Genomic DNA, 18466 nt, shown 5'->3' with positions numbered 1-18466 from the left:
AGCTAAAGAGTTCTCTATGACCTAGCAAAAGTGAAAAATGTAACGGCTAAGGTATGACAACTAAACAATGCAAATAACATATATATATTATCCTCGATGAACTAAACGTTATAATCTTACTGTCAAGCGTTGAGTTCATGGAGGTCTCTACGAGGCCCATGAGGGCGGTCTGACTTTCAGGGGACACGGCGCCTGAGATGAAGATCACCCCAGCGTTTACCATGGCGGCTCCTGGAGGTGGCTGAGTTCGCATTGTTGTTGTCGGCGATGACGAGGATGCAGTGGATGATGTGGGAGGTCGCGGAGTCAGGTCGTTGGTGAAGACAACAGCCAGAGTGACGGGTGTGGTGCTCGTGACGTTGTCCGTTGATGCTGACGTCATTCTGGTTGTCACACCCATCGCCGTCGTCGTCTCCTCTGGGGTGGCCGTGGTTGAGCTGGTGAAGGTGTCAGTGGTGTTGCTGCCTACATCAATAACGCCGCCCCCTGTAGTGTTGTTTGAGGTCGTTGTTGTATCCGTTAAGGTCGTTGATGCAGTCACCGTCATGGTTGTGTTTGTCATTGTCGTCGTAGTCAGGGTTTCTGTCGTCATGTTATTGACAAGTACTGAGTCCTTGGTTGAAGAGAGGGCGGTGGTCGGTGTCTGTGCCGTGCTGCTCTCAGTCATGATGTCGGTACCTGACGACGTTATGCTTGTAGCGGACGTGGTGAAGACGGGAAACTGGCACTGGTCACCGCTGAAGTCGGATGGACAGGCACATAGCCCAGGACCAATGGTATAGCACGTGGCGCCGTTATAGCACAGTTTGGACACACACATGATACCACCCGCCTCTGTTGTGTTGGACCCGGGCTCTGACGTTGATGTTGTTGTGGTGATCTGTGTCTGGCATTGTGGCCCTGTGAAGCCTGCAGAACACGAACACTTGTACACACCTCCACTGCTGTAGCAGCGCCCGCTGTTGTAGCAGACTGTGGTTCCACAGGCCACACCAGTCGCCAGACTGTGACACTGGTCGCCCTGATATCCCGCACTGCACGAGCAGTTATAGTTCAGGCCGTTATATTCACACAGACCACCATTGTAACAAAGCCTAGACCCGCACACCACGACCGATGGCGTTGCTGATGTTGAGTTCAGGACTTCACACTGCTCTCCGTTAAAGCCCTCGGGGCAGACACAGGCCAGACGACCTGTGTCGTTGACGCAGTGGCCGCCGTTGTAACAGACCTGGAAGCCGCAGACAACTCCACTGGCAATTAGTGTTTCACACTGTTCTCCCCTGTAGCCTTTAGAACACTGACAGGAGTATACACCGGTACTGTTCACACACCGGCCTCCGTTGTAGCAGAATTGAGATCCGCAGGTGGTCGCTGTGGGTGTCACTGTTGTTGTCATTGTTGTTGTTAAAATGTTAGCCTCACACTGTTCACCGCCATGGCCAGGGAGACACGCACAGCCAGCAGCCCCGTTCTCCGTCACGCACTGACCGCCGTTGTAGCATACCCTTGAGCCACAGGGAGCCCCCGAGTCACGTGTCTGGCAGTGCTGACCCTGGTAACCAGTACGACAGGTGCACGTGGAGACGCCATTGTCACGAGAGCACTGGCCACCATTGTAGCACAGTTGGTAGTCACAGGACACGGCGGAGGATGTCACGTTTTCACACTGCTGGCCGCCAAAGCCCTCAGGGCAAGAGCAGGTGCCGTTGTCAGACAAACACTGTCCTCCGTTGTAACAGGTGTTAAAACCACAGGTAACTCCAGTAGAGATCAGAGTCTGGCACTCGGTGCCTTGGTAACCGGCTTTGCAGTAGCATTTCAAGGAACCATTGCTACCAAAGCACTGTCCGCCGTTATAACAGTTTTTGGCACCGCAGTTTGTGGATAGTGTTGTTGCTGTAGTTGTGGTAGAGGTTGGACTATGGCACTGGTCACCCTGGTAACCCGCTGGGCACACACAGGTGTACACGCCGCTAGCACTGGAGCACTGGCCGTAGTTGTAACACACCTTGGAGCCACAAGGAGCTCCTGTTGACAGCATTAACTCGCAATGTCTCCCTTGGAAACCCGAAGAACAGGAGCAGGTATACACGCCATTGTCATTGACACACTGACCCCTATTAAAACAGTATGACGCGCCACAAGGCACGCCTGGCATAGTGGGAATCTCGCATTGCTCTCCTGCAAACTCTGCTCTGCAGAAACAGACATGGAGATCGTTAATGCTGTAGCACTGGCCTCCGTTGAGACACGATTTGGAGCCACAGACAGTGGTAAGAGATGGAACCGCTGTTGAGTTCCTTGAATCACACTGGTCCCCATGGTAGTCTGGAGGGCAAGAACAGGTGGAAAGCCCGGTGTCTGTACGACACTGGCCTCCATTGTAGCACAGCTTGGCTCCACAAGGCACTCCAGTTAAGGTGAGAGTCTGGCACTGGTCCCCCAGGTAGCCCGCAGGACAGGCACAGCGCTGCGTGTTGTTGTTGTTGTTGGCAGGGACACAACGGCCCTCGTTGTAGCACAGCCTGGCCCCACACACAGCACCAGGGGAGACAACTGCCTCACACTGGTCGCCGTGATAGGCGGGGCTACAGACACAGATATCCACGCCCTGGTCACTGACACACTGACCCCCGTTGTAGCACACCTTGCCCCCACAGCGCGCGCCTTCCGCGGTCAGCCTCTGGCACTGTTGACCGGTGTAGCGTGCCGGACACAAACAGATGGGCAGTCCCTGGTGGAGGTAGCACTGACCCCCGTTGTAACACAGCAAGGACTGACCGCACACCACCCCGCTGCTGACCAGCATCTCGCACTGACGGCCTGAATATCCAGGTGTGCACGTGCATGTGTCTGTACCACTGTCACGCCGGCACTGACCGCCATTGTAGCAACGCACAGAGCCGCAGTCTGTGTCTGCGGCCGTCAGCGTTTCACACTGGTCGCCTTGGTAACCGGGGCCGCATGAACAGTTAGACACGCCAGCGGTGACGTCACACTGTCCGCCGTTGTAGCAGATGTTGCCGCCACAGGTAACTACAGCGGACACTGGGGTCTGACACTGCCGTCCTTCATAGTCTGGGGTGCAGGCACACAAGTCTTGCCCTCTGTCACTGAAACACTGAGCCCCATTGTAACAGGGTGTGGAGCCACATGTAACAACACTGCCAGTCTCTGTCTCGCACTGCTTCCCTTTGTAGCCAGCCAAACACTCACAGCTGTCGGCGCTGTTTTTGATGGAGCACTGGCCGCCGTTGTAGCATACTGTGGAGCCACACACTTGTGCAGGCAAGTCTCTGGTTTCACACTGGTTGCCTATGTAACCTGAAGGACAGGAACAGGTGTAGCTGCCGTTGTTATAGAAACATTGACCTCCGTGATAGCAAAACCTAGAGCCGCATGCAGTCCCACTGGTGACTCGGGTCTGGCACTGGTCTCCTTGATAGCCATCAGAGCAGGAACAGTTGTAGACACCATTGTCGCTGACACAGAGACCATCGTTGTAGCACAGCTTTGACCCACAGGACATCACACCTGGTGTTGTGGAGTCCACGTTTTCACACTGGTTGCCATGGTAGCCTGTTCTGCAGGAGCAGGTGTATACGCCGTTGTCTTGCAAGCAGTGCCCTCCGTTGTAGCAAGCCTTGGACCCACAGGCATCTTCTCTTGAGAGCCGAGTTTCGCACTGGTCTCCATGATAGTCTGGAGAGCAAGAACAGGTGGAAAGCCCGGTGTCTGTACGACACTGGCCTCCATTGTAGCACAGCTTGGCTCCACAAGGCACTCCAGTTAAGGTGAGAGTCTGGCACTGGTCCCCCAGGTAGCCCGCAGGACAGGCACAGCGCTGCGTGTTGTTGTTTTTGGCAGGAACACAACGGCCCTCGTTGTAGCACAGCCTGGCCCCACACACAGCACCAGGGGAGACAACTGCCTCACACTGGTCGCCGTGGTAGGCGGGGCTACAGACACAGATGTCCACGCCCTGGTCATTGACACACTGACCCCCGTTGTAGCACACCTTGCCCCCACAGCGCGCGCCTTCCGCGGTCAGCCTCTGGCACTGTTGACCGGTGTAGCGTGCCGGACACAAACAGATGGGCAGTCCCTGGTGGAGGTAGCACTGACCCCCGTTGTAACACAGCAAGGACTGACCGCACACCACCCCGCTGCTGACCAGCATCTCGCACTGACGGCCTGAATATCCAGGTGTGCACGTGCATATGTCTGTACCACTGTCACGCCGGCACTGACCGCCATTGTAGCAACGCACAGAGCCGCAGTCTGTGTCTGCGGCCGTCAGCGTTTCACACTGGTCGCCTTGGTAACCGGGGCCGCATGAACAGTTAGACACGCCAGCGGTGACGTCACACTGTCCGCCGTTGTAGCAGATGTTGCCGCCACAGGTAACTACAGCGGACACTGGGGTCTGACACTGCCGTCCTTCATAGTCTGGGGTGCATGCACACAAGTCTTGCCCTCTGTCACTGAAACACTGAGCCCCATTGTAACAGGGTGTGGAGCCACATGTAACAACACTGCCAGTCTCTGTCTCGCACTGCTTCCCTTTGTAGCCAGCCAAACACTCACAGCTGTCGGCGCTGTTTTTGATGGAGCACTGGCCGCCGTTGTAGCATACTGTGGAGCCACACACCTGTGCAGGTAAGTTCCTGGTTTCACACTGGTTGCCTAAGTAACCTGAAGGACAGGAACAGGTGTAGCTGCCGTTACTATAGAAACATTGACCTCCGTGATAGCAAAACCTAGAGCCGCATGCAGTTCCACTGGTGACTAGGGTCTGGCACTGGTCTCCTTGATAGCCATCAGAGCAGGAACAGTTGTAGACGCCATTGTCGCTGATACAGAGACCACCGTTGTAGCACAGCTTTGACCCACAGGACGTTACACCTGGTATTGTGCCTGTCTCTGTTTCACACTTGTCGCCTTGGTAATCGTCTGTGCACACGCAATTGTCATTGACACACCGACCTCCGTTGAAGCAAACTTTTGATCCACATATCACTCCAGTGGAAGTCAGAGTTGTGCACTGGTCCCCTTGGTAACCTGTGGCACAGGAGCAGTTGTCAACACCAGCACTGTTGGTGCACTTGGCTCCGTTGTAGCAAGTCTTTAGACCACAGGCCACCCCACTGGCAGCGCGTGTCTCGCAGTGCTGGCCCAGGTAGCCCGGTGTGCAGGTACACGTCTTGACTCCTATGCTGGAGCAGCGACCCCCGTTGTGACATGTCGTGTTGCCGCATGATTCCACGGTGGAGACATGGTGTTGACACTGAAGCCCCATGTAGCTCTCAGCGCAGTAACAGCTGTAGCGGCTATTGTCCGCGTGGCACTGTGCACCGTTGTAACAAACCGTGACACCACAGGCCAGGCCAGGTGAGATTCGTGTTTCACACTGTCTGCCCAGGTAGCCATATGGGCAGGTACAGGTGTCGACACCGTTGTTGTTGTGGCACTGACCCCCGTTGTGACAGACGAGGGATCCACACATCGTACTGGTAACCACCATCGTCTCACACTGCTGCCCGCGGTAAGGGAAGGGGCACGTGCAGTTATAAACGTCTGTGACAGCAGAGAAGGAGCACCTCCCACCGTTGTAGCAGAACTTGAAACCGCAAGGCGCAACAGCTGACACCTGCCTCTCACACTGTTCCCCCTGGTAGCCATGACGACAGGAGCACAAGTAGACACCGCCGTCACGATAGCACGTTCCTCCGTTGTGGCAGAGTTTGGTCCCACAGGCACTAACGCCCGGTGCTAAAGTGGAGCTGATGATTTCGCACTGGTCCCCTTGGTAGCCTGGCTGGCAGGAACACGTGTCATTACGGCACTGTCCTTGGTTGTAGCAGTACTGTGGCCCACATCTGACCCCTGTGGCGCTCAGACTGTCGCACTGTTGACCCCGGTAGCCAGGAGAGCACATGCATCCGTAGAGCCCACCATCAGGCAGACACCTGGCACCGTTGTAGCAGAGGTCAGACCCACACGGCTGTCCCGACAAAGCCAGCGTTTCACACTGGTCTCCCCGGTACGCTGGGGGACAGGAACAGTTGTAGACGCTGCTGTCGTACACGCACTGGCCGCTGTTGTAGCAGACGTAAGGCCCGCATGCCACGCCTGCCATGACGAAGGTGGAAGTCTGGCATTGGCCACCTATGAAGCCAGAGGGGCAGACGCAGTCATTATCACCTGGACTGGAGTTGTTGGAACACTGTCCTCCGTGGTAGCAGATCTTGGAACCACAGACTACAGAAGACGGCGCTCCGGTTGATATCAGTGTCTCACAGTGCTGGCCAGTGAAGTGTGGCGGACAGGAGCAGGTGTAGAGGCCACTGGTGTAGACGCAGCGACCACCATTGTAGCAGAGGCCGAGCCCGCATGCAACTCCGGTGGACATCAGCGTCTCGCACTGCTCTCCTTGGTAGGCCGCGGGACACGTGCAGTTATACACGTCTGTGTCGGGGTAGTAGGAACACACGCCTCCGTGGTAGCACACCTGGGAACCACAGGCTGTTGCCATAGGGGGGCTAATCAGGCACTGGTCTCCCCGGTAACCATAGCGACAGGAGCACCTGTAGATGCCGGAGTCGAACAGGTAGCAGTGACCCCCATTGTAGCAGACATTGGAGCCACAGACCACTCCAGGCTGTGACGTGTTGACAGTGTCACATTCCTCGCCCTGGTAGCCCTCAGCACAGGAACAGTTGTAAACACCATTGTCAGCCATGCACTGTCCTCCGTTGTAACACGTCTTTAGGCCGCACGTGACCCCTGTGGACATGAGAGTGTCACACTGCCGGCCCGTGTAGCCTGCTGGACACAAACAGATCAAAATACCATCGGCTGAACTGCACTGTCCTCCATTGTAGCAGGCCAGAGAACCACAGGGTACAATGGCAGGAACCGTTGTTGCCGTTGGTGATGTGACGGTTGACAATGGTGACAATGTCTGGCACTGCTGTCCTTGGTAACCTGGGGGACAGAAACAGGTGTCAATGCCACTGTCATTCTGGCAACGACCTCCGTTGTAGCAAAGCAGCAAGCCGCAAGGTACTCCGGATGACACTGTAATTTCACATTGGTCACCCTGGTAACCTGACGGACAAGAGCAGTTGTAAAACCCGCTAGCGTTGGAGCAGTAGCCGCCATTGTAGCAAACTAGAGAGCCACATGCAACTCCAGGCAAGGGTGTTGAAGATGAGTTGTTTGTTTGACACCGGTCCCCCGTGAAGCCAGGACTGCAGATACAGGTGTAGACACCCCTGGCAAAGACACACCGCCCACCGTTGTAACAAAGGTTGGACCCACAAGTAATGAAGGGAGGGGTAGTTGTAGAAGTCACTGATGTTTCACACTGTTCTCCCGTGTAGTCTGCAGTGCAGGAACAGTTGTACACGCCGCTGTCAACATCACAACGACCACCGTTGTAGCAAACTCTGGTTCCACAGGCCACTGCCGCCACGACAGTCATTGAGGAGTACTGTGTTGTGAGTTGTGTCGTGTCTACCGGGCCGGTGGTGGAGGTGTCGGTGACTGCCGGCTGTGTGCTGTTGCCGAAGTCTGTAGAGTCAGTGAAAGGGGAGCCTGTTCCTGTAGTCTGCGTGGTTGTGTTGGAGCCGAACGAAGTAGTGGCAGAGGTAGAGGTATTGGAGCCAGCAAATGTTGCGTTGGACGTTGTAGTGTCTGATCCAACTGTGATCGTGACAGACGTCGCTGTACTGGAACCAGTGGTAGACGTCAGATTGCTTGCTGTCTGTGTGGTTGTGTCCGAGCCAACAGAGGCTGTGGCAGATGTAACAATACTTGCTGTTTGTGTGGCTGTGTCAGTACCTCCAGGAAAACCGACGAAGGTTTCACAGTTTTTCCCCTCATAGCCCGCCGTGCAGTTACACTTGTAGTCTGTGAGCAGGTCAAGACAAGCACCGTTCAGACAGGGCGAGCTGTCACACGGCAGTTGCTCCACCTCGCAGTAGGGCCCCGAGAAACGCTGTCTGCAGCAACACGATCCGTTGTAACACGACCCTCCGTTCAGACACGGCACTCCGGCAGGGCACTCAGGGTCGTTGTCAGGGGCAACATCACGCACGGAACAACTGTCGCCGCTCCAGCCGTTGTGACAGACCCTTTGTCCCGTGCGCTGGTCGCAGTAGTAGTGCCCGCCCTGGCAGGTGTGGGCAGACTGGCAGAAGACGTCGCACTGAGTCCCGAAATAGTGAGGCTGGCAGGGCATGAGACTAGGGTTGGCGGTGGTGGTTAGATCGGACACAGAGTCCTGACACAGGGCCCCCGTGAAGCCGTCATGGCAGAGGCACACCGCTCCTGTCGCGTTGCCACTTACACACGTGCCGTTGTTGAGGCACGTGACAGCCCGGCAGGGATCGGGGATGGGCGGGGAAATAGAGGTCCCCGTCACGGGTGACTGGGTCTCGCAGTTTTTGCCGGTGAATCCAGGCCGACACTCACACAGGTAGTCGGCGATCAGGTCCTGGCATCGCGCGCCGTTCTGACAGGGGATGCTGGCACACTCCAGGATCTCGATGTGACACAGCGACCCCATGAAGCCCCGCGTGCAGCAGCACGTGCTGTTGGCGCACACCCCGCCGTTACGGCACTGGCTGTCCGGGCACTCCACGTCGTGCTTGGCCCCGGGGTCGCGCTCAGAGCAGTCCTCGCCTAGCCACCCGAAGCGACAGACTTTCTGCCCAGTACCCGTGTGGCACGTAAACTGTCCCGAATCACAGCTGTCTTCCTCCTTGCAGTACACGTCGCACCGCGTCCCGTAGTAGTCTTGGGGACACACCGCTTCCGTCACCTCAGTCTCGCACGCGTCACCCGTGAAACCAGCAGCACAGGCACAGCGGAACCCCGTGACGTCCTCATAGCACGTGCCCCGGTTTTGACACGGACTCTCTCTGCACGCGCTGACCTCTGTATGGCACAGCGGGCCCGTGAAGCCTTCAGGACAGCAGCATGTGCCAGCAAAACACTGCCCCCCGTTACCACACTGACAGTCGGGGTCCGGGCTGGTCCTCAGCGAGCAGTTGGCGCCCTGCCATCCAGAGGAGCACAGCTTCTCCCCCGTGTTGACGTTGCACCCATAGTGACCGCTACAGTCGGCAGCCGGCTCACACAGCACGCTGCAGTTGATGCCGTAGTAGTTCTCCGGGCACCGCACGGTGGTGGCGCTGCTCGTGATGGTTGATGCTGTGGTAGTGGTAGTTGTACTGGTGGTGGTGACTTTGGCTTCACACACATCGCCTGTGTAGAGTGGCGGACATGTGCAGTAGAAAGTGTTGACACCTCCTGCTGTGAGCGGATTGCACGTGCCCTGATTCTGACAGGGGTTGTCTTCACAAGTCTTGGACATCTCGCAACGCTCCCCCTTGTACCTATCAACATAAGATAAGATATAACAAGAAATTTGGTTGATTAAAATCGAAGCCGTGTTATAATAAAAGAAGCAGTGATGTACGTATACATGTGAAAGTAAGCAGTTGTCCCTCGAATGTTCTTCATGAACATGTAAGAGCTGTCATGCAAAGATGAAGTGGTATTAATATTATTTTGCACAAAATTCTACTTTGTCTTCCAGTTGCAAATGGAGATCGGATTTTCATGTAGATTGATGCATCTTGTCTGAGAAGTAACTTGTCATATGCTTCTGCTGACTGAAGCAAATAGGGGCCTACATCATATCTTTTCTGAACCGAGAGTCCACATTGTAAAGTCTGTTTCGCAAGTACACGTACATTGAAAGCCATATTTTTCTGTCTCTTGCATGTCACTGAATCCATTTCTGCCCTCAGCAAAAAGCCATGAAAATGCCATTTCCTCTCCATTTTCAATCTCGTATAAGTATATTCACAGGGCTATGTTTAGACCTCTGGACATACAACATAGGTGAAGTGTGTGTAACTCGTTCAAGGCTTGACTGAGATGCAGAGTTATCAGCAGGAACCATACCTTCATGTTGTGTTTCTTTAAAGTTTTGTTCAAAATCCCAACAAACACTATCACCATGTGACTTGCTTAGCTCTGATCCAGCCAGCGTTGTGCAAGTCCAAGTCTGCGTAGATTGGATTATTGGCTTTTAACCACTTTAAAGCAAATAAAATGTTGTCAGGTGAAACTTTATGTTTGGAAATAACTCTACTATGTCCATTTTCATAACAAATAGATACGTGTTCGGTTTCAGTTTGATGCAGAGGAAGTTGGTTAAGAATATCCGACACATTCACAGGTAAATGCAAAACACTGCCACGCTCACAAAACTGACCTCCTGGCAGTCAGGAAAATCTGAAGTTTGCAACTTGAATTAACTTATTTTCAGAAAGTGTGAGACATTTGAGAACCTCTGGAATAGGATCAAGTGTTATTTATATATGAAAACTTGCATGCATTGCCCCTTTTGACAGGTGTGAATGACATGTTAGGCACGAGACAGCATTTTTGTCAAGTCCCAAACTTTGCCTGAATGTATCCATACTATATTTGCTTTTCCATGAGTAACACTGTTTTTCAAACAAAAATCTGTGACAGGAGTGGCAATGGAAAGATGGCCTTTGTCTGATAGCAACTTCATAGTTATAGTTATGCAGAGGGGAAGTGAGGAAGCTGTTCTCTTCGTTTGTTTTAACTTCAAAAATAATGCATGGTTCATTTGGAATATCCCTATTTCAAGAGAGCGATTGGCTGCTTTTGACTTGATTCGATTTACTTTGCGTATCGGCTGCAGAGAAAAGTGAGAATGTTCCCGACTAATGCCGGGTTGCAAGTCTTCGTTTGCTGTGTTGTTTACACTTTCTACTGTTGCCAATACCACAGACTTCAGGCGAAACAGAAGATTGTGAAACATGCACCTAGAAATAGGATACTTCTACCGATCGACGCAACCTCCTGTGACCGATGTAGTGTGTGTCAGAGCAGTGTATGCAATTTCTGGGGTCACGCGGCGCTAGCGGCTGTCCTCGCCTCGGCAGACGATAAAACAAGTCGCGTAAGGCGAAAATACAACATTTAGTCAAGTAGCTGTCGAACTCACAGAATGAAACTGAACGCAATGCAACGCAGCAAGACCGTATACTCGTAGCATCGTCAGTCCACCGCTCATGGCAAAGGCAGTGAAATTGACAAGAAGAGCGGGGTAGTAGTTGTGCTGAGAAGGATAGCACGCTTTTCTGTACCTCTCTTCGTTTTAACTTTCTGAGCGTGTTTTCAATCCAAACATATCATATCTATATGTTTTTGGAATCAGGAACCGACAAGGAATAAGATGAAAGTGTTTTTAAATTGATTTCGAAAATTTAATTTTGATCATAATTTTTATATTTTTAATTTTCAGAGCTTGTTTTTAATCCAAATGTAACATATTTATTTGTTTTTGGAATCAGAAAATGATGGAGAATAAGATGAACGTAAATTTGGATCGTTTTATGAAAAATATATTTTTTTTACAATTTTCAGATTTTTAATGACCAAAGTCATTAATTAATTTTTAAGCCACCAAGCTGAAATGCAATACCAAAGTCCGGGCTTCGTCGGAAATTACTTGACCAATATTTCAACCAATTTGGTTGAAAAATGAGAGCGTGACAGTGCCGCCTCAACTTTTACGAAAAGCCGGATATGACGTCATCAAAGACATTTATCAAAAAAATGAAAAAAACGTCTGAGGATATCATACCCAGGAACTCTCATGTCAAATTTCATAAAGATCGGTCCAGTAGTTTAGTCTGAATCGCTCTAGACACACAGACAGACAGACAGACAGACAGACAGACACACATACACCACGACCCTCGTCTCGATTCCCCCCTCTATGTTAAAACATTTAGTCAAAACTTGACTAAATGTAAAAAGCGAACGGAAGAACACTTGAAAGGAGGAGGGGGGGGGGTAGTCTTCTTGTTTTGAGAAAGAGTATCAATGTCGAATAACTTTATTCTGTATGGAATCTCTCGCCACTCTGTTTCCTATGAAAGCTTTGCTGATGACACTCAGTTACAAAAATCTGGCCCTATTACTGACCTCCCCAACACAATCGAGACAACTAAGAACTGCATCTCTGACTTGAAATTGTGGATGACCAAAAATAAATTGAAACTTAATGACGACAAGACCGAGATCATGCTAGTTGTACCCCCTTCTCTTAAAAAAGAACCATCCCTTCCTGCCCAAATCTCTATAGCTGGAACTGATATTCAGTTGGCTTCTCAAGTACGAAACCTCGGTGTCATCTTCGACGAAACTCTCTGCTTCAAACAACAAGTCTCCACTGTCTGTAGAAATGCATACTATGAACTGAGAAAAATTAGCTCCATCCGCCACTGCCTTTCTTCCGATGCTACAAAAACCCTCATCTGCTCTCTCGTTCTTTCAAGGCTAGATTACGGAAATGCCCTTCTTTGTGGTTCATTTGACTATCTCATTGAAAAACTGCAGAAAGTACAGAACAACTCCGCTAGATTAATCACAAAGACCCCTAAAAGACACCACATCACACCTGTTTTGAGATCCCTTCACTGGCTGCCTGTAAGAAGTCGTATTCAATACAAAATTGCATGCATTTGTTTCTCTTTCTTTCATGGTACAGGACCTGCTTATCTCTCTGAGATGTTATCAAAATATTCAAACCTCTCCTCTCTTCGCTCTGCAACAGATACCAATGTACTTAGTAAACCAAAAAGAAACAGAAAATCAACTAACTATGGATTTGAGAGATCCTTCAAGTACCAGGGACCTCTTGTCTGGGAGAAAATCCCCCGGAGCATTAGGGATTCCCAGTCACCATCTGCCTTTAGAACAGCCCTCAAAACACACATGTTTAAGTTAGACCTCTGAAGGAGATCCCATGATCGGTGAGTCATCGGCGCTGCCACGTGTATTATCTACTAAAGTGTGGATGTGCCTGTGTGTGTTGTACTAGAATAACGTATGCGTACATGGAATGACATTGCGGGTTACCTGAACATTGACAATGACGAAAGAAAGATTGTGTGTGTGTGTGTGCGCGCGCGCGCGTGTGTGTGTGTGTGTGTGTGCGTGTCACGGTGTGTGCGTGCGTGTGTGGGTGTGTGTGACCATGTTTGAATTTATTCGGATTTAGTTCTCTTTCCTTGTTTGTATTATGATTGTGTAAGTGTAAAGCGCTCTGGGCTCGTCACCACGAGGTTTACGCGCTATATAAGTAATCGTTATTATTATTATTATTATTATGGTGTTTGATTTATACACATTCTAACACAAACTATATGTATTTGTAGATTCCAGAAACGGTCAAACTATATGGCTGTGAGACATGATAACTCAGTCCATCAGACTGTCGTCTGCTACATTTTACCCGCTTTAGCACATAGGTTCGTCTGTTTCACTGAGGCACTGAAAAGGTTTGGTCAAGCAATCTTCGACGAAGGCCGGACTTGGGAACGAATCGCTTTGGTGGATTGGTCAGTCTGCCACATGTTGTGGGGCCCCTTACGGGTTGAAATAGACACTGTCGTGTTTTTTTGCAAACCTTCACGAGTGCACTGCTGTTCTCACGAGATCAGTTACTTCTGTTTTGTTTCGTTTTTTTCCCAATTGACACCATGTATGACAGATGAAACAGAAAAGCCTGTTGTGAAAATGCACAAAATAGGAGGGAAAAACGAAACAAAACAAAAGTAACTGATCTCATGAGAACGGCAAACAACGACACATGTTCACCGCTCTCACCCCGTCCTCGACCCCTCAATTAAGGATACGAACAAGGCCAAAACGTGTGTGCCGATAAAGACAATAGGTACACTGTACCCTTGTACAGTACCCGGCGAAAGAAACGCAACTCATTCGCGCCCACTGTTGCAAGTGGTTTTTCGACATTTTCAAATTGTCGTAAAATATGAACCAGATAAGGTACATAAAAAAAGAAGACAGATTCGGTGAGGATATTTTACTTGCTGTACGATTAGTGCATATTATTTAATCGTTTTCTTTGTTTACCTTTTCATAAACTGTGTTATACAGGGTAGGGGTCAATCGAGTCGTGATTGCAGGCGAACGTGTCACTTCGACACGCTACAACATTCGTAAAAATGCATATTTTTCAACCAGGTAAAGACAGTTGTGGAGGAAATTCATCTCTCAACACGATCATTAACTTTAGAATTAATCGCCAAAGCGTAACATAATTACAAAAATTAACATAAATCACTTAGACGGTGTTAAAAAGGGTTGTTTGGGAAAAAGCGCCTTCACACGGAATCGACGTTATGATTTGTTTTGAAAGCATATGCATTTTGTGACCAAGTGTCTGTTCTACACTAATATGCTATAATGCTGCACTTTTTTTATTTTTACTTTTTAACCAATGACCTGTTAGCGTTGTGATTCGTGAGAAAGTACTATGAAGCCAAAGGCATACGTCCCCCCTTTTGTTTGTTTGTTTGTTTGTTTGCTTAACGCCCAGCCGACCACGAAGGGCCATATCAGGGCGGTGCTGCTTTGACATATAACGTGCGCCACACACAAGACAGAAGTCGCAGCACAGGCTTCATGTCTCACCCAGTCACATTATTCTGACACCGGACCAACCAGTCCCAGCACTAACCCCATAATGCCAGACGCCAGGCGGAGCAGCCACTAGATTTCCAATTTTAAAGTCTTAGGTATGACCCGGCCGGGGTTCGAACCCACGACCTCCCGATCACGGGGCAGACGCCTTACCACTAGGCCAACCGTGCCGGATACGTCCCCCCTCCCTTAACACATACATACACACTCATAAACACAAATACACACACACAGACACATCGATACACACTCACACATAAATAAACAGACAAACGAAAAAACAAAGTCCCTAAGATGTGCAGGTCCGCTTCGCAGGGCTGAAATAGACGCCCACTGTCATTTTGAAGATGGTTGTCCCAAACTTCGATAATGTAACGCTTTGGCGAATAATTCTAATGAAAAGACCATGTTGAGAAATTAATTTTCTCTAAATTTATCTTTACCTGGTTAAAAAATATGCATTTTTACGAATTTTGTAGCATGCCGAAATGACATGTTCGCCTGAAGGAGCTTTTCCTAAAAAAAAACTTTTTAACACCGTCTAAGTGATTTATGTTTATTTTTGTAATTATGTTACGCTTTGGCGATTAATTCTAATTTAATGATCGTGTTGAGAGATGAATTTCCTCCACAACTGGTTGAAAAATATGCATTTTTACGAATTTTGTAGCGTGTCGAAGTGACACGTTCGCCTGCAATCACGACTCGATTGACCCCTCGATTAACACAGCTCATGAAAAGGTAAAAAAAGAAAACGATTAAATAATATGCACTAATCGTACAGCAAGTAAAATATCCTCCACGAATCTGTCTTCTTTTTTAATGTACCTTATCTGGTTCATATTGTACGACAATTTGAAAATGACGAAAAATCACTTGCAACAGTGGGCGCGAATGAGTTGTGTTTCTTTCGCCGGGTACTGTACAGGGTGACCCCCAAAAAATGCAACCCTAAAAAATGCTAATAACTTCTACATCTGTAGACCGAATCACTTTATATTTGGGGGACATAAACTTCAGTCTATGCATGACTCTTCCACAGATTGGCATTTTTGTAGATGAAATGGTCTGACTTTTGTGCAATTTAAAAACAAAGTGTCCAAATTCGGCGATCGACTCAACAGAACGAGGTTTGACATTGAGTGGTAGCAATACTTACTTGATTCAAACCCTCTAGACTTTTACCTTTGGGGTTATCTGAAAGTTTGATTGTTATATATATGAAGTCTTATATCGCGCGCGTATCTCCAGACTCGGACTCAAGGCGCAGGGATCTATTTATGCCGTGTGAGATGGAATTTTTTACACAATACATCACGCATTCACATCGACCAGCAGATCGCAGCCATTTCGGCGCATATCCTACTTTTCACGGCCTATTATTCCAAGTCACACGGGTATTTTGGTGGACATTTTTTATCTATGCCTATACAATTTTGCCAGGAAACACCCTTTTGTCAATCGTGGGATCTTTAACGTGCACACCCCAATGTAGTGTACACGAAGGGACCTCGGTTTTTCGTCTCATCCGAAAGACTAGCACTTGAACCCACCACCTAGGTTAGGAAAGGGGGGAGAAAATTGCTAACGCCCTGACCCAGGGTCGAACTCGCAACCTCTCGCTTCCGAGCGCAAGTGCGTTACCACTCGGCCACCCAGTCCTTATACACAAACACCCCCTTCACCCCCTAGATCATCGGTGACCCGAAGAAAGCAGTTGCAGCTAGGTTCAGGGTAATCACTAGAGAAGAAAGCTTTCGTGCAATTGACAATTTCGGAGGTGTAATTTTGAGCACATTTTGGAGAAAAGGTAAATGTCGGACCGAAACTTAGTGGAATGGTCGTGGACGAACTGAAGTTCATGCACAACAACTATAAAAATATTTGCTAAACTCAAATGACTGGAAAAAGTAATCCCTTCGTTGTAAAGTTACATAATGTCGAGCAAAATTAATCAATGACATGAACGCATTCATCCATGGGAAATGCCCTGATACTGCCTGTAAATTGGTTTCTTCAAGTCATTGATTGTCTAATGTTGATTAAGGTATACTGTGTCGTTCGAATTACCCCAAAGGTAACAATCTGGAGGGCTTAAATTGGGTTAATTTGGCTACCGCTCAATTTCAAACCGAGTACTGTTGAGTCAATCCCCGAATTTGGCAACCTTTTTTGAAATTGCACAAAAGTTAGACCATTTGAGCTATACAATTGTCACTTTGGTGAAGAGTCATGCATAGGCTGAAGTTTATGTCCCTCAAATATAAAGTGATTTGGTAAACAGATGGAGAAGAAATTAAAATTTTGTGGGTTGCATTTTTCTGGGGTTACCCTGTACAAAGTGGGAGTCATTTCCACAGCAATGACTATCAACAACCGCGGAACACGTGTCATAAATGTATGTAATTAATGTAGTCCTTGATCTGACAGAAGTTTGCCACATGTCAAGAGACCTCACCTGTAAAAGTCAAGCAGAAACAAGTGCTCACCTGACGGAACACTCATCCAGGTGTTCAACAGATCTCACCTGCTCCAATTAAAGTAGTAAACAGCTATCATCATTTCCAACACTGAGTGAGATGGGATGCAGGAAAATACTGCTCCTACCTGTCCGGGCACTGACAGAGGTGTGATGTAGAGAATCACCACCTGCCTCAATCAAATGGTAACAACTTACCTGTCTGGGTACTGGCAGAGGTGTGATATAGAGAACCATCACCTGCCTCAATCAAATGGTAACAACTTACCTGTCTGGCCACTGGCAGTGGTGTGATAATAGAGAACCATCACCTGCCTCAATCAAATGGTAACGCCTTACCTGTCTGAGCACTGACAGAGGTAGGTGCCGGGCACGCCCTGGAAGCAACTGCCACCGTTCTGACACGGCGCTGCGTCACACTCGTTGATGTCCTGCTGGCAGTTCTGCCCTCTGTAGCCTTTGCTGCAGCAACAGTAGAACTGCTGGTTGCCGTATGGCACGCACGTTGACCCGTGCTCACACACCTGGTCTGCACACAGTGAGGGCACACCACTTGATTGCACTACATCATTAACATTATTAGTTTTCATACGAGAAATACCATGATTAAGCTTGAAAGCAAATCTTGATGTAACCGAGTGCCGAAACACTACGATCACCTCGGGAAGCGAAGTGCAATCAAACAGGTATGAAAAAATGAGGTTTAGAAACTGCGTCACCCATCAGCTACGTCACCTACCAGGACACCTATCTAACATGCGGGTCGCGCTGCGTGTGGTGATTAGGTACGTGTTCACGTAGCAAACCCTTCCATACGTCAGCGCAACGCATGTCAGATTTTATCAAGGACGGGCGCAGTGGCGTGGTGGTAAGACGTCGGCCTTCTAATCGGGAGGTCGTGAGTTCGAATCCCGGTCGTTGCCGCCTGGTGGGTTAAGAGTGGAGATTTTTCCGATCTCCAAGGTCAACTTATGTGCAGACCTACTAGTGACTTAACCCCCTTCGTGTGTACACGCAAGCACAAGACCAAGTGCGCACGGAAAAGATTCTGTAATCCATGTCAGAGTTTTGTGGGTTATATAAACACGAAAATACCCAGCATGCTTCCTCCGAAAGCGGCGTATGGCTGCCTAAATGGCGGGGTTGAAACGGTCATACACGTAAAAATCCACTCGTGCTAAAAACATGAGTGAACGTGGGAGTCTAAGCCCATGAACGAAGAAGAAGAAGAAGATTTCCCAGGTCAACTTATGTGCAGACCTGCTTAACCCCCTTCGTGTGTACACGCAAGCACAAGACCAAGTGCGCACGGAAAAGATCCTGTAATCCCTGTCAGAGTCCGGTGGGTTATAGAAACACGAAAATACTCAGCATGCCTCCCCCGAAATTGGCGTATGCTGCCTGAATGGCGGGGTTGAA

General features: G+C 49.4%; 1 protein-coding gene across 1 annotated transcript in view; it reads right to left on the bottom strand.

The window, feature by feature from the left end:
- LOC138966252 (fibrillin-1-like) overlaps positions 1 to 18466 on the bottom strand; it is an 87421-nt gene that overhangs the window by 37567 nt on the left and 31388 nt on the right. Inside the window, exons 6-7 of the mRNA XM_070338391.1 lie at positions 17387 to 17576; positions 121 to 9407 (exon numbers count right to left, since the gene is read on the bottom strand). Coding sequence (XP_070194492.1) covers positions 121 to 9407; positions 17387 to 17576 — 9477 coding nt within the window. The remainder of the gene's footprint in view (positions 1 to 120; positions 9408 to 17386; positions 17577 to 18466) is intronic.

The sequence above is a fragment of the Littorina saxatilis genome, linkage group LG5 (genome assembly GCF_037325665.1).
Source record: "Littorina saxatilis isolate snail1 linkage group LG5, US_GU_Lsax_2.0, whole genome shotgun sequence".
In the NCBI taxonomy this organism is placed as follows: Eukaryota; Metazoa; Mollusca; class Gastropoda; order Littorinimorpha; family Littorinidae; genus Littorina; species Littorina saxatilis.
The sequence above is the reverse complement of the archived record's forward strand: the minus strand, read 5'-3'. Positions and strand labels throughout refer to the sequence as shown.